Raw genomic sequence first — 16,349 nt, forward strand, 5'->3', positions numbered from 1 at the left:
AATGCATGCTCTTCAACCGATTGCTGCCCGCACCCTTCCGCCCGACTAGCATCCCTACTCTGGACGGTTCGGACTTAGAATATGTGGATAACTACAAATACCTAGGTGTCTGGTTAGACTGTAAACTCTCCTTCCAGACTCACATTAAACATCTCCAATACAAAATTAAATCTAGAATTGGCTTCTTATTCCGCAACAAAGCATCCTTCACTCATGCTGCCAAACATACCCTCGTAAAACTGACTATCCTACCGATCCTTGACTTCGACGATGTCATTTACAAAATAGCCTCCAACACTCTACTCAGCAAATTGGATGTAGTCTATCACAGTGTCATCCGCTTTGTCACCAAAGCACCATATACTACGACCTGTATGCTCTCGATGGTTGGCCCTCACTACATATACGTCGCCAAACCCACTGGCTCCAGGTCATCTATAAGTCTAGGCTAGGTAAAGCCCCGCCTTATCTCAACTCACTGGTCGCCATAGCAACACCCACCCGTAGCATGCGCTCCAGCAGCTATATTTCACTGGTCATCCCCAAAGCCAACACTTCCTTTGGCCGCCTTTCCTTCCAGTTCTCTGCTGCCAATGACTGGAACGAATTGCAAAAATCACTGAAGCTGGAGTCTTGTATCTCCCTCTCTACCTTTAAGCATCAGCTGTCAGAGCAGCTTACAGATCACTGTACCTGTACACAGCCAATCTGTAAATAGCACACCCAACTACCTCATCCCCATATTGTTACTTATCCTCTTGCTCTTTTGCACCCCAGTATCTCTACTTGCACATCATCATCTGCACATCTACAACTCCAGTGTTAATGCTAAATTGTAATTATTTCACCTCCATGACCTTACCTCCCTACTCTTCTACATTTGCACACACTGTACATAGATTTTTATATTGTGTTATTGACTGTACATTTGTTTTTGTGTAACTCTGTGTTGTTGTTTTTGTCGCACTGCTTTGCTTAATCTTGGCCAGGTCGCAGTTGTAAATGAAAACTTGTTCTCAACTGGCCTACCTGGTTAAATAAAAGGTGAAATAATTGTTTTAATATGTTTTTTTTAAAGCAGGGAGACAGAGAGAGAGAGAGTGGAAGCAAGCACAGAGAGAGAGAGAGAGAGAGAGGGGTTGGTACAGTGGTTCCCAAACTTGGGGTCTGGGCCCCATTTGTGGTCCCCTGAGAAAATCTGCACTAATCTCATCAAACATGTTAGGAACATAAAAAAGATATGTTTCAGTATGAACATCTTCCCTATAGGACTACATTAAAATGCAATCAAAATGCAAACAATAGAGTTCTAAAAATGTCATGTTTTTGTTTCGTCGTTGATGCTACGTGTCAGTGTGAATCATTTATCATATTTCCCCCCTTTCAAGGGTATAACATTACAATTGTATAGATAGGCTTTGTGGTTTTTTGTAAATCGACTGAAGGGAATGAACCTAGAGCAGCCAAGGTGATAATGGCTGGGGGGATTTTTTCTGGTTTTTGCTGTTCTCCAAATAGCATTGTAACGTTTGTTTGTTATTTTTTGTTATAGAAATGCAGTAAATTAACTTAAAACATATATATATTTTTAAAGTTATTCCTTCCAGATCTCACTAAAACTCAAACCCTAGTTATGGCCCTCGCACCAAACCAGTGTCTACATATCTGAAAACAGAGCATTTCTATGAGAAGAAAGATCCTATAAAATGCTTCTCTGTCATCACGGGGTAGGATTAAAAGCAATAAGTGTTTTCAAAACCTGCAATGAGTTTCTAGCAAGAGGGTTCTGGCTTCGCATGATATATAACTTTTTTATTTTTTACACAAAACATAGAAAATGTACCGTTTTCAAATATGTCGACATTTGTTTTGTGATGGAGATGACCAATAAGGTTGAAAAGTGATGGAATTGACCTTTAAAAGGAAAAATCTACAAAATATTTATATTTTTATATTTTTTTCATTAGTCTACTGTTGATACAGTCACAAAATGTTTTGCAATGCAGCAGTCAAGTTTTCAAGATATAGGACTTTCAAGAAGCAACGGGTAATTTACCTCATCAGCCTGTTACAGATAAAGAAAAACTGAGCTGGTTGTCACAGATAACAACAAGGAGTATTCTCATGACTTGCCCAAGAATGTTCTCTTGAGGAGCCTACTCTTACTCCTTAAGGTCCAATGACCTTATATGTTAGTTTCAGAGGTAGACTGGCTCTGGCACACAAAAACTCTTTCAAAACATGAATTGATTGTCAATTGCAATATGGTTCTAGAAACATAAAGCCCGTTACTTTCATATTACATCAAAATAATTTCACAAATGCAAAATATACACTTACTGTACACTGTTCTAACCGGCTTTATCACAGTTGCAGCCGACAGTACTTATCCATTTACAATATGCTTCTGGTGACCTTCTTCCATTACGGTGTGAATAACTTCAGAAAGTATTTACAAGCCCTTGACTTTTTCCACATTTTGTTGTGTTACAGCCTGAATTGAAAATGGATTAAATTGAGATTTTGTCATTGCTAACCTACACACAATACCCCATAATGTCAAAGTGGAACTATGTTTTTAGAAATGTGTATAAATTAACACAAAATTAAGTGCTGAAATGTCTTGAGTCAATAAATATTCAACCCCAAACATAAATAAGTTCAGGAGTAAAATGTCACATAATAAGTTGCATGGACTCACTCTGTGTGCAATAATAGTGCTTAACATGCATTTGAAGAATTGTTCAGCAGTCTTATGGCCTGGGGTAGAAGCTGATAAGGAGCCTTTTGGACCTAGACATGGCGCTCCAGTACCGATTGCCGTGCAGTAGCAGAGAGAACAGTCTATGACTTGGGTGACTGGAGTCTGACAATTTTTTGGGCCTTCCTCTGACACTGCCTAGTATATAGGTCCTGGATGGCAGGAACCTTGGCTCCAGTGAAGTACTGGGCCATACGCACTACCCTCTGTAGTGCCTTACGGATGGATGCCGAGCAGTTGCCATACCAGGCGGTGATGCAACCGGCCAGGATGCTGTCGATGGTGCAGCTGTAGAACTTTGAGGATCTGGGGACCCATGCCAAATATTTTCAGTCTCCTTAGGAGGAAAAGCTGTTGTCATGCCCTCTTCACGACTGTCTTGGTGTGTTTGGACCACAATAGTTTGTTGGTGATGTGGACACCAAGGAACTTAAATCTCTCGACCCGCTCCACTACAGCCCCATCGATGTTAATGGGAGCCTTTTCCTGTATTCCACAATCAGCTCCTTTGTCTTGCTCACATTGAGTGAGAGGTTGTTGTCCTGGCAGTCTCTGACCTCCCTATAGGCTGTTGGAGTCGTACCTGGCCATGCAGTCGTCAGTGAACAGGGAGTACAGGAGGGGACTAAGCACGCACCCCTGAGGGGCCCCGTGTTGAGGATCAGCAGGGCAGATGTGTTGATGCCTACCCTCACCACCTGGGGGCAGTCCGTCAGGAGGTCAAGGATCCAGCTGCAGAGGGAGATATTTAGGCTCAGGGTCCTTAGTTTAGTGCTGAGTTTTGTGGGCACTATGGTGTTGAACACTGAGCTGTAGTCAATGAACATCATTCTCACATCAGTGTTCCTTTTGTCCAGGTGGGAAAGGGCAGTGTGGAGTACGATTGAGATTACTTCATCTGTGGATGAGTTGGGGCGGTAAGCGAATTAGAGTGGGTCTACTATCACCACAAAGTGTATCACTACAGAGATACAGGCATCCTTCCTAACTCAGTTGCCCGGGAGAAGAAGGAAACCGCTCAGGGATTTCACCATGAGGCCAATGGTGACTTTAAAACAGTTACAGAGTTTAATGGCTGTGGTATGAGAAAATGGAGGATGGGTCAATAACATTGTAGTTACTCCACAATACTAAACTAATAGACCGAGTGAAAAGAAGGAAGCCTGTACAGAATAAAAATATTCCAAAACAAGCATCCTGTTAGCAACAAGGCACTAAAGAAATACTGCAAAAAAAAATTGTTGTGCAAGCAATTAACTTTTTGTCTTGAATACAAAGTGTTATGTTTGGGGCAAATCCAATACATTACTGAGAACCACTCTCCATATTATCAAGCATAGTTGTGGCTGCATCCTGTTATGGGTATGCTTGTAATCGTTAAGGACTGCAGAGGCAAAATCACAAAGAAAAAGCTGGTTCAGTCTGCTTTCCACGAGACACTGGGAGATTAATTCACCTTTCAGCAGGACAATAACCTAAAAACACAAGGCCAAATCTGAACTGGAGTTTCTTCCCAAGAAGACAGTGAATGTGGCCGAGTTATAGTTTTGAAATAAATCTGAGTGAATATCTATGGCAAGACCTGAAAATGGTTGTCTAGCAATGATCAACAACCAATTTGATAGAGCTTGAAGAATTGTTTAAAAGAATGATGGGCAAATGGTGCACAAGCCAGGTGTGGAAAGCTCTTATTAAGATACTTACTCTGAAAAACACAGCTGTAATCGCTGCCAAAGGTGATTCTGACATGAATTGATTCCCTTTACTACTTATGTATTCAAGATAAATAAAACACTAATCTTTCATATATATATATTTTTTTACAAATGTTACAATTTTATTCCACTTTGATATGAGTATTTTGTGTAGATCATTGACAAAAAATGACAATTAAATCAATATTAAAAACACTTTGTAAAACAACAAAATGTGGAAAGTAATGGGGTGTGGATAACGTAAACCCACCCCATTCCGTACAAATGTGCGCAACCGCAACATTCAAACGAGGCTACAAAGAAAATTAATGGGACTGTAGCGACTGTGTTGACTTCAAAATCGGGGGTGTTACATCGTGGCGTGTCATGTCGTAACGTACAGCACGCATACAGCAACTATTTCTGTGTTACAATCTCTCTCCACCAGGTGTAGCACTTCGCTCATCGTTTAAAAACAAGAAATGTACAGTGACGGGGTAAGGGGGGATACCTAGTCATTTTTGCGTCATCATTGCATGCGATCATCATTCTCAAAGCCGCTGTTTACTTCTAAGATCACTTTTAGCACCGCCCTAAAAACCCGATTCATATTCGACACAAACCTTCAAATAGGTATGTAATGACACATTATATAAACTCTTTATAGTGTTTTATTTACATTTTAGAGGCGATAAGGTGATAAGTTGGACAGATCGAGTGAAAAAAAGCAAACTTCCCACACAACATCTCTCCTTCTTACTATCACGCATTAGTTTCGCTTCCCCACCCATTTTTAAAAAGACCCGACGGGGCTCATTGCCTGCTTGAATTATGCAGAAACGGGCAGCGTTTAGGTCATGTAAATGATTCTGTTGGAAAGGGGAGAAATTGTGCTTTACAATGGTATTGACAGTACAGTTGATCTGGAAGTATTACGTTTTTGGGGCGCTAAAATAAGGGCAATTGTACGGACCAAGGCGATGTACGAGTTTACGTTACTTTCTGAAGGCACTGTAGCTAATTAGCACTGGTGGTTGCCTGTCTTCCGGTTGTTTGTCTTTCGTAAACGCGCGCTCTAACCCTAAATAAGGTGTGTAGTAATTTAACCTTTTTTTAATGTATTATTATTTTTCGATGATATGAAAGATACGTTCCCAAAACTGGAACGCAAGCGACCCGTTTTTATTGTTCAGAACAAGCATCGAAGCTCTTAACAAAACTTCCCGCGCCAGAAAATACTATCAACAATATGCGCTAAAGGTAGTTAGCGTCTATGAATCGGTTAGCTTACCATTTAACTTTTTATTATTATTTTAAGACAAAAACTAAAAAATACTGCTCACACTCACAACAGTAATAGCTTATGGTGTTTTCTTAAGACGGTGGGAAGAGAAATGTTAATCGACTTCCCATTTACAGTTAGTTGGTTCTATCAGTCTGCTGTAGATGAAGAATAACTGAACTATGGTTGTTACAAAAACGAGTATTCTCATGACCAACTGTAGTGGCTGTTTGAAACACGAGTTTACTGTTTTTCTAGTTATAGCCTACAGGTCCCAGTAGGGTACATGTAACAATGTATTCCAACATATAAATATAAATTGTTAGACAAATACATAATGCGTAGAGCAGTAGCCTACAATATGTAGGAAGGGGACCAATTTTGCCTTGGTTATTGAACCTTCTTTTTACATCTATGCATTGAACTCACTGTCAATAATAGGCCTAATTCTAACAAAGCTACATTTGGCATTGAATATTTCTTCAGAAAATCTCATTCTATAACATAATTCTTGATCAGTGAATCCATTGTATTCTAAATATGCTTGTCATTGACAGCCCAAACAATATTGGCAAATAAGACCAAAGCAATGATTAATTTGGGTAAAACCTGAATGTGGAGGATGGGTCATACTAACCTACTGTGCTTACCTGCACACACACCACTGTCAAAATAAATATTTTCTTCTTGAGTGTGTTCTCCAAAACTAAAGAAACCAAAACATTTCGCAATGCTCTCTTATATACGATTTAGTGTGAAGAACAGTACCTATATTACCTATTGCAGGACAGTAAGAATGTTTATCTATTTCACGCTTTAAAATCTTTAAAAATGTAATTGAGCCTACCTTGTCTCACTCAACTCTTGAAACCAAATTCAAGTCCGTCGGCAAATCGCCAGCGAAAAAGGGGGCTGTCCTTACTCAAAGTGAGTGTTGATTGGTTGAGGATATGTAAAGGTCAAGAGTATCTATTATATTGACAAGAGAGCCGAGTGTCCGCTTGTGATCAATGAATGACGGCAGGCGAGATCAGGTAGGACCATTCAAACCAATGAGAGGGCAGATAACCATTTGAACAACAGGCACAACCTAAGTAAGACCGTGTCTCTTAGCAGTTCATTCTTGTTCTGTATTCTGATCATGAAGTATTGTAGTCTGCCTGGCTAACTCGTGCTCGCACGTCAGCTTCGCTGAGCAGTGCAGAGCTGTTGGGAAAGAAATTGTCAAGGAAGTGAGTTTGTGTTTATAAAGGACCCCCCGCCCTTACCTACCGTCAACCAATCATGTCAATATGGCGCCCTGCGCATTGTTACAACATTTGAGAGACGCATAGAGATGCTGTAAAGAGCTCAATTTGGCCTGGCGTGCCTCGATGCTCCGCGATTGCGTCACACCATCCATACGGTGTATCCGACCACATTTCATATGAAGTTTTTTAATTTAAAAAATGTTTTAAACATTTTTTGTATTATTTATTTATTCTTATTTTTATATTACCAATGTAGAAAAATCGGGATACATACAATAAGTACATAAATAGACAATGATAACATATGCTAGAGTGTACAACAAATTACAGATTATACAAAGACCTTAAAAGAAACACACATTCATTGTTTTAACAGCTTTCTTATTAGATGAATGTAGAATGATCTTAATGTACTGCTCGAATTCCTTATAGAAACCTCGGAAGAGGGTTTTTTTTATTAGTGAATTTACATTTATGAATATGAAATTTTGCCATTAGCACAATTAGATTTATGAGATAAAATTGTTTTTCTTTATCTTTATTATGGTTTAAGGAAACCGAGCAGCACATTCTCCCATAACAAACAAAAGTCATCAAGAATATTAACAATTTTAAAACTGTGAATATCTTTCCATAATTGTTTTACATGTAGACAATGCCAAAATAAATGCGAAACCGTTTCTGGATGATCAACACAAAAAGTACAATCAATGTTAATGTCTTTTTTGAGTTTCTTCAGGTAATGATTCGCAGGGTAATACTTATGGATCATTCTGAAAGAGACCTCTTTGACCTGGTTAACAAGCAAGTATTTGTGTCTTAATAACCAGACTTTTCCCCAACAGATATTAGTGAACAATATATTCCAGTAACTTGTGACATAAGGAATGGATACAATATCCCTTTGAAATAAAGCACGTATAGATCTGTTGTTCTGAGGGAGCAAGGAGAAACATATTTTCGCTATTGGAGAGTCAACTGGATTAAGCGAGGGTAGGTCAAGAAGGTGAGATCTGGCTACACCTCTAAATAACATGAGAGTTTCAGATGGAATAGCATCAAAGACTATGGCGAACTCTCTAGGTTTTACAGGGATATTGTAATGAGATAAGAATTCCTCATAATTGAGTAACAATCCTTCTCCGTTAAAAAGTTGACTCGCCAGCAGGATATGATTATTGAACCAGTTCTTAAAAAATAAAGACTTGTTTCTATACAAAATGTCCTTATTGTTCCAAATGAAATACCTATGCGGGGAAAAATTATGTTTATATATTAACGACCACGCTATGAATACTTGTCTATGAAAAGCAGATCATTTTGCAGGAATCTTATCAATGTTATAGCTACAAAGGAACTTAAATTTGAGGCCACCAAAACGGGAGAAGATAAAATGAATTGAAGTTGGATTCTTTAAAAAATGGTTAGCCCAATTTATCTTAAAAGTATTATTCAAAGTAGCAAAATCTAAAATTTCGACTATACTGAGAGATAAAAAATACTTGAGTCAGTTATAGAACCCATTGCCCTTTATGGTTGTGAGGTATGGGGTCTGCTCACCAACCAAGAATTCACAAAATGGGACAAACACCAAATTGAGACTCTGCATGCAGAATTCTGCAAAAATATCCTCTGTGTACAACGTAAAACACCAAATAATGCATGCAAAGCAGAATTAGGCCGATACCCGCTATTTATCATAATCCAGAAAAGAACCGTTAAATTCTACAACGACCTAAAAGGATGCAATTCCCAAACCTTCCATAACAAAGCCATCACCTACAGAGAAATAAACCTGGGGCCTGTTGCACAAAAGTAGAATTAAGACATCCGGGATAAATGACTCAGCTGAGCTCAATGAAGCCAAAACATGTGCGTCCAGGCTTAATTGGTTGCACAAAGACCAAGCCAGGATGAGCAGACACGGATTCATTAAGCCAGGTGAAACCAATCCTGGATAGGTGCGCGCTCACGGCTCACTCAAATAGACCCCGCCACAGATCACAGATTAACTGAATTACCATGGCAACTAGAGCCGCGTACTTTTCCCCGTCGGAAGCACAAATCCTCATGGAGGCATACGAGGAGGTAAAAGATATAATTAAGAAGAAAGGCAACACCGCCACAGTGATAAAGCAAAGAGAAAAAGCGTGGCAAAGTATTGCAGACCGCCTGAATGCGTAAGTAGTGCACAATTACACACTCACCGCTCCGCTGAAACATCACAATTACAATTCAAATATTTAATTCACATCTCCAAAAATGCAGTTGTACTGTAATTATGAAACGGTTAAATTTTTAATTGAAATGCACTGCAGATATGAGTGAAATTGTGTAAAGTAACTCCATCACACTGTATAAAGCTATGATAAATGTTTTGATATTTTTACTGAAAACAAGACAAAAATACCAAGTAATTTTTTGCAGTGTGACTCCATTAAATGTGTGTGTGTGTGTGTGTGTGTGTGTGTAGATTAAACATGAACGGGCCAAAACGGACATGGCAGCAGGTCAAAATCAAATACAAGAACATTCTGCAGAATGGTATGGTCCCTGACTAATATTTAACAAAGCACAAGCATATATTGTACCCAGAAGGTGCCTGCTCACACATTGTCTGTACTGTTTTAGCAGTGAAAAAGAATACCCACAGACAAGGCACGGGTGGTGGGTCACCAAAGGCTGACCTTACCCCAGCAGAGGACATGGCCTTGGAGCTAAATAAAGGCAGGCCCGTCTTAGAGGGGATCCCTGGGGGGAAAGAGACGAGCATAGGTTCCTCCCAAGATGCCACCCGCTTCATTCAAGGTATGTCCTTCCATCTCTACATGGGATACAACCACATTCATATTGAATCAATTTGGACTGTCTGACTTTGGTTTACCTATTGCCTTGCAGTGTCTGGCAGCACTGTGTTCCTGTTAGAGCCACCAGCACAAGCACCAGACGATGCTGATCCAGTGAGTACTCCATCAAAGGCATACTGTAGGCCTGGCATGTCTTGTCTACTAGCTTCAATATGAATCCGATTAAATGTGATAGGGTGAAGGCCCCAGTGCAGCAGCAACAGCACATGATGGAGACGATGATGAGGAGGAGACCATCTCTCTGGATTCCAGAAGGCATGAGGTATCATGTTAAGACTGTGAAAGTACTATTTACTCTACAATGGTGAGGAGTCCTCATCAAAATCAAAAAATCTAATTTCTTTTACAGGACCCAGATGCTATACAGTGGGAAAACCAGCCTGGCAACATAGTGCGTATTAATAAAAGGACACCACATCCTGCCAAATTCCAGCTGCGCTAATTGTATTGTGTTCACAGAGCTCACAAGCTATCAGAAAGTTGTATGGCAACCACCTCCGGCGCCAAATAGAACTGGCAGACATAGACATTCAGTACAAGAAGAAAAAGATGGAAAATCTTGCACTGGAGTCCGAAATAAAAAAGAGGACAATTAGGAAACTGGACCTTGAAATAAAAAAACTTGAGAGGGAGGTGAGATATGCCTTCAATGTACACTGTATGCTAACTGTAACACAAATGTATTAATCATTATTTTTCTTTCCTCCCCCAGCTCCAAGAAGATGACACAGCTCAAAATAAAAATTAGGTATATTCTCGTAAAGTCAAGTGAGCCATGACATATGAGCTCTTATTGTGAGCACACAGGACGGTGGCATCTTTCTAAGTTTTTTTTTATTTTCCCAGCAATCAGTACAACCAAGTCATCGTTATAAGGCATCGCCCTCTTTTGCCCACCCCCCCAGCACCAGGTGTGGCCACTAGCCTATATGAAGGCCCAAAATTGTGTGTTCCTTTCTGCTCTGACAATGGCATGCCCATTCGTGCGAGATGTGGTGGATGAAGAAGCACTTGTGCTGAGGAGAGCCTTCAGGCGAGAAAGGGTCTTCAGGGACCGGTTGGACCCACTGGCCTTCCCTGATGACCATCTATATGAAAGATACAGGTTTTCTGCAGATGGCATCAGGTATCTATGCAGACTACTGGGTCCCAGGATTAAGCACCGCACTGCACGGAGCCATGCACTGAGTGTGGAGCAAATGGTTTGTGTGGCCTTGCGCTTTTTTGCTAGTGGAGCCTTCCTGTACTCAGTGGGGGATGCAGAACAGCTGAACAAGGCCACAATTTGCCGCACAATAAGGAGTGTGTGTCTGGCTATCAAAGCATTAGCAGATGTCTTCATCTCCTTCCCTGGCCACAGAAGACTCTGTGACATCAAAGAGGAGTTCTATAGGATTGCAGGTAAGAGGATCTACAAATTACAGGACAACTGTTAACACATAGTAGGATACTCATTACTTTGTGTGACAGGTTTCCCCAATGTCATTGGTGCAGTGGACTGCACACACATAAGGATAAAAGCCCCCTCAGGTGCCCATGAGGCCGATTTTGTGAATAGGAAATCCTTTCACAGCATTAATGTTCAGGTGAACATAACTTTTTGATATTGTCCATTGACGAACACTCTGCATTGCCAGTGATGTGCATTGATTGGTGTAATATTCCTCATCTTATGATTTCAGATGGTCTGCAATGCTGACTGTGTGATCAGCAATGTTGTGGCAAAATGGCCTGGCTCAGTCCATGACTCCAGAATCTTTCGGGCCTCTGAAATCTATCAGTGCCTATCACAAGGTAAGCCACACAACCCCTATTTATAACCATCATGGCTGTGTCAAGAATATCACTGTGTTTATGAGGTAGTAATGATGAGATTTTGTGTTGACAGGTGAATTCTCTGGTGTGTTGCTGGGAGACAGGGGGTATGGCTGCCAGCCTTTTCTCCTGACACCTTTCACAGACCCCCAGGAAGCACAGCAGGCCTACAACCATGCCCATGCCAGGACCAGGGCCAGAGTTGAAATGACCTTTGGCCTCCTGAAGGCACGCTTTCACTGCCTTCACAAATTAAGGGTCAGCCCTGTTAGGGCATGTGATATTACTGTGGCTTGTGCTGTCCTCCACAATGTGGCCTGCCTGAGGAAGGAGAGGGCCCCCAGAGTGCCACCAGCCATGGACTGGGACAATCCGGCAATCTTCCCTGATGACGACAGTGGTCGGCTGCTGAGGGACCAATATGTGTTGAATTATTTTAGTTAGTATGTGTGCTTTCAATTTTGGTTAAATATGTCCTGCGGTGGCAGAGGAATTTGGGTTTTTTTGGGTTCGTTTTTTGACGAATTTGGCCTCTTATGATGTTTGTGCGGTATACTGTGTGTAATACAAGGCTGCAGGGAGGCTACTGCATCCATTCATTTGTCTGTTCAGTTGATGTGTATGGATTTGTCCTGCATTTATTTTAGTGTGCAGACATGCAGGGTGTGTTATATACAGACCTTTGAATGTGTATGTATCATTTTGTATAATATGCTTGGATTCTGTGCTTTCCATCTTGTAGAGTCACTGTGACTTCAGTTTCGAAAGGAGCTGATGGTTTACCTGCTTTGTTTTGTCCTTATTCAATAAAGGAACATAATGTTACACATTGTGTTTTTATATTCATATGGAATGTGTATTTGTTTATATGACAGAGTACTAGGGCCACACTGAAGAAAAAGGATAAAGTCATAAATTTATGAGGCTGGTTCTTTCTGCAGAAAAGCTACATATTGTTTTTACAGTTTTGATACTTATGACAATGTGATACTTAATATTCTGGCACATCAGCATGTCTTTGTTTATGAAACCATACTGAAGTACAATTTCACGAAATGCCCCACATCTGTCATTTTAACAACTGTCCTCCTTTAAAACAACTGGTTACAATATTATGACTTGTGTTTTTTTCCCCTCTGTGGCCCTAATATTCTATCATTTTATATATAGCCTTATAGTCTATGGGAAACTGTAAATTATCTAATGATAGCAACATCATCTAAAAATCATTTTTTATCCAAAATCATTGAAATTAATGATCACAAACGTTTAAATAATAACAGTGGGTCTAGTTATATGTGATAACAATGTATAGTGAGCAGTGAAATAACTATTGGTTTCCATTTGTGGTGACTGCTGACTGACATTAGGGATGAGATTAAATAGATCCTGGAATTTAGCCTGGTCTGGAGCAGGCTAGCTCCACAGAATAAATCTCCATGGTAATTTATACCATAACATATCCTCCTGCCCCCTATCCATCTTTAGTGCAACCGGATTACGGATCAATTGAGCCAGGATCACCAAGATATCCTGGCTTAATCCCTTATCCTAGTTTTGTGCAACAGGCCCCTGGAGAAGAGCCCCGTAAGCAACCTGGTCCTGGGGCTCTGTTCACAAACACAAACAGACCCCACAGAGCCCCAGGAAAGCAACACACTTAGACCCAACCAAATCATGGGAAAACAAAAAGATAATTACTCGACACATTGTAAAGAATTTACAAAAAAAACTGTGCAAAATAGAATGCTATTTGGCCCTAAACAGAGAGTACACTGCGGCAGAATACCTGAACACTGTGACTGACCCAAAATGAAGGAAATCTTTACTATGTACAGACTCAGTGAGCATAGCCTTGCAATTGAGAAAGGCCGCCAAAGGCAGACCTGGCTCTCAAGAGAAGACAGACCATGTGCACACTGCCCACTAAATGAGGTGGAAACTGAGCTGCACTTCCTAACCTCCTGCCAAATGTATGACCATATTAGAGACACATATTTCCCTCAGATTACACAGACCTACAAAAAATGTGAAAACAAATCAAATTTTGATAAACTCCCATATCTATTGGGTGAAATACCACAGTGTGCCATCACAGCAGCAATATTTGTGACCTGTTGCCACAAGAAAAGGGCAACCAGTGAAGAACAAACACCATTGTAAATACAACCTATATTTATTTTTTCCCCCTTTTGTACTTTAACTATTTGCACGTCATTACGACACTGTATATATACATAATATGACATTTGAAATGTTTTTATTATTTTTTAAGTGTAATGTTTACTGTTCATTTTTATTGTTTATTTCACTTTTGTTTATTATCTATTTCACTTGCTTTTGCAATGTAAAATTATGTTTCCCATGCCAATAAAGCCCTTAAATTGAATTGATATCTCAAGATAGCTATGCATATTCATGTCATGAGGCTAGTAGCATAGCATCTCTCTATTGAATACAGGTGGTTGACGTCAACAATCCTCATCGATTATTAAAAAAATTATTACAATAATGATATGTTTCCACCAATCCAAAGAAAGGATGAGCGGGAGCTACAGCCCGCTGCCACTTTGTGGACAACGACTCACATTTTTAGGGCGGAGAGATATGTATCTTGTCAGTATATCCACAATATTTGCTATGGTCTACGCTTGATGTGCATTCCCGGTAATACACTCGTATCCTTCATGGACCTGCTTGTACATAAAGCATTCTGCATTCAGGCCGCAAAGGCATACTTTAAATCCTTAACTAGCTTTAATGGTGAGAAGGCGGAAAAAAATGGAAAAATATGCATGGGGTGAATTCGGAAAGAGTGGGACTTCATATAAACTGGGACAGCTTAATCCTGACGTGTTATTTTTCTTGGTCTGAGGAGAAAAATCTAAACTATTGTTGCTAAGAAACCAGAGTAACCACATTATTGCAGAGAAACCACATTATCAAAATCACATCACTTCATTGGTTTGACATCCTAGAGAGGGGCGGAGCAAGCTTCAAACAGGAAGCTCACTCCACAAAGCACACAGTATGATCAGTGACATTTTTTTTCTGTTAGATGTTTAAGTTATAAAAGGTCATAAATAAGCTACTGTGCAAAATTGTGATGTAAATGTGCATACATGTACTGGTGCATCAAAATACAAAAAAAGTTGCCAATATTATGTTTACATTTTATAATTCAGTCTTTTTTTTGTGTTGTCCCCCTATGCCAACCATAAAGTAGGACAGCATGGAGTAGCTAAAGTGGGACAGTCTTCTAGGCTTTTCCAATAGAGCAAGGAGATCCAGTTTACATTAGGGTTAGGCAAGGCTCATGTTCTTGTACTATATTCTGTTAATTTTCTTGTAGTACTGTTATTTGAGTGAATTGTATTCTCATTGGGGTACAATTAGGATTATAATAATGATGTCCCAGTATATCAAATGGCAACTGATTATTTTTTTTTTGACTCAGTGTACACAATTGGGTGTGTCATGCCTCCTGTGAATATGATGTCAAAAACATGTTTGTGTGTGTGATTAGGTAACATCTTGAGTATTCCAGAAATTGATCATGTGTTGGGCTAATGTGTTGGATAGATGTCGAAAGAGGTTACAGAAGACAGAAATGCAAAACGTGTCCCACTTATTTTCCAAATTCACCCTACTTTCTTTATTAATAAGCACCATTTTCCACCACCATTTTCTGACCATTTAGAATATTGCACACTGTCTTCATCCAAGGGTGTGGATCATCCAAAATTGTCCAAAAAGTGCAAGCTTGTAAGCAAAGCTAAAGGGATTGCAAACGTGTTAGCATAAATAGTCCAACCAAAAAAATGTTTTTGAAATATTACCTAGCATTTGTATTTATTATGGAAACCGTTTACCGTTTAATAACCAAAGGAAGCAAACAGAGCAAAACGAGAGTTTCTATTGGACACATTCAGGTAGGTCCCGCCCCGTTTTGTTCCGTTTGCGTCACCGATTCTGTTGCAAAACTTTTCCTCTGTTGCAAAACGTTTGGCACAGAAACCGTTTACTCCAAATGGAAAAAAGTTTTGCAACGAAAACGAGAGTTTCTATTGGATAAATTCAGGTAAGTCCCTCCCCGTTTTGGTTCTTAACGGTAAACGTTTCATGACGTAATGAATACACCCCTGATCCTGCGCAGTGAGCAGTGATGCCAATTTAGCAATTTTGTTGCTAGATTTGGCAACTTTTCAGACTACCCTGGCAACCTTTTTTTTTCAACAGCACCTAGCAACAAATTTAGCTACTTTTAAAGATGTATTTGGAACTTTTAGCAACTTTTGAAAAGTGACTCAAACGCTCAAACGCACACTCAGTCACAACACACGTACCTGGCTGCAAAAGTGCATTGTGAATGACGTCAGCAGCAGGCGCTCAGCTCGTACACTGGCAGCAGCAGGGCAGCAGCAATTTCAGCAAATTGCAAATCATTGTTGGCTGACTGCAGCAGCAGTAGTAGTGGTTCGACGTGCCAAACCCAATGAATATAGTTGGTCACGAATGTTTGATCTTGAACAGAACTTACAACATCAATCAACATCTCTCAATCAAAATTGTACAGCCAGAAGTACAGAAAAGAGTTGGAGTCTGTACCTGAACAAATGTCAAATCATATTTTTTGCAGAGATGGCCAGTCAATTTGAGTGACGTTATTGTGTATTCTAC

At 40.0% G+C, this 16,349-nt stretch overlaps 2 protein-coding genes across 8 annotated transcripts in view; one reads left to right on the forward strand and one right to left on the reverse strand.

The window, feature by feature from the left end:
• frrs1b (ferric-chelate reductase 1b) overlaps positions 1 to 16,263 on the reverse strand; it is a 30,852-nt gene extending 14,589 nt beyond the window's left edge. The window contains exon 1 of one of the 3 annotated variants that reach the window (XM_071415041.1): positions 16,016 to 16,263. In XM_071415041.1, coding sequence (XP_071271142.1) covers positions 16,016 to 16,033 — 18 coding nt within the window. In that variant the 5' untranslated portion in view covers positions 16,034 to 16,263. The other 2 variants (XM_071415042.1, XM_071415043.1) reach the window with 2 other exon arrangements.
• On the forward strand, positions 7,114 to 12,494 carry LOC139583695 (myb/SANT-like DNA-binding domain-containing protein 4). Of its 5 annotated transcripts, XM_071415048.1 has the most exons (11): positions 7,114 to 9,167; positions 9,461 to 9,531; positions 9,619 to 9,795; positions 9,886 to 9,947; positions 10,030 to 10,116; positions 10,204 to 10,245; positions 10,314 to 10,487; positions 10,567 to 10,602; positions 10,701 to 11,255; positions 11,537 to 11,648; positions 11,743 to 12,494. In XM_071415048.1, the coding sequence occupies exons 1-8, from the start codon at positions 9,010 to 9,012 to the stop codon at positions 10,600 to 10,602; spliced, it is 807 nt and encodes a 268-aa protein (XP_071271149.1). In that variant the 5' UTR covers positions 7,114 to 9,009; the 3' UTR covers positions 10,701 to 11,255; positions 11,537 to 11,648; positions 11,743 to 12,494. The 5 variants fall into 5 exon arrangements, with proteins under 5 accessions (XP_071271149.1, XP_071271147.1, XP_071271146.1 ...); XM_071415046.1 differs by having other exon boundaries at positions 10,314 to 10,602; XM_071415045.1 differs by having other exon boundaries at positions 10,314 to 11,255.
• Positions 16,264 to 16,349: the final 86 nt, after the last annotated feature.

This window comes from Salvelinus alpinus, chromosome 8 (genome assembly GCF_045679555.1).
Source record: "Salvelinus alpinus chromosome 8, SLU_Salpinus.1, whole genome shotgun sequence".
Taxonomy (NCBI): Eukaryota; Metazoa; Chordata; class Actinopteri; order Salmoniformes; family Salmonidae; genus Salvelinus; species Salvelinus alpinus.

Excerpts from the sequence above, each read along its gene's own strand:
- LOC139583695 (XM_071415045.1), top strand. The coding sequence starts at position 9,010 with ATGGCAACTAGAGCCGCGTACTTTTCCCCGTCGGAAGCACAAATCCTC. Across the intron at positions 9,532-9,618 it reads CAAGAACATTCTGCAGAATG|CAGTGAAAAAGAATACCCAC; the intron begins GTATGGTCCCTG and ends GTACTGTTTTAG. Across the intron at positions 9,796-9,885 it reads TGCCACCCGCTTCATTCAAG|TGTCTGGCAGCACTGTGTTC; the intron begins GTATGTCCTTCC and ends ATTGCCTTGCAG.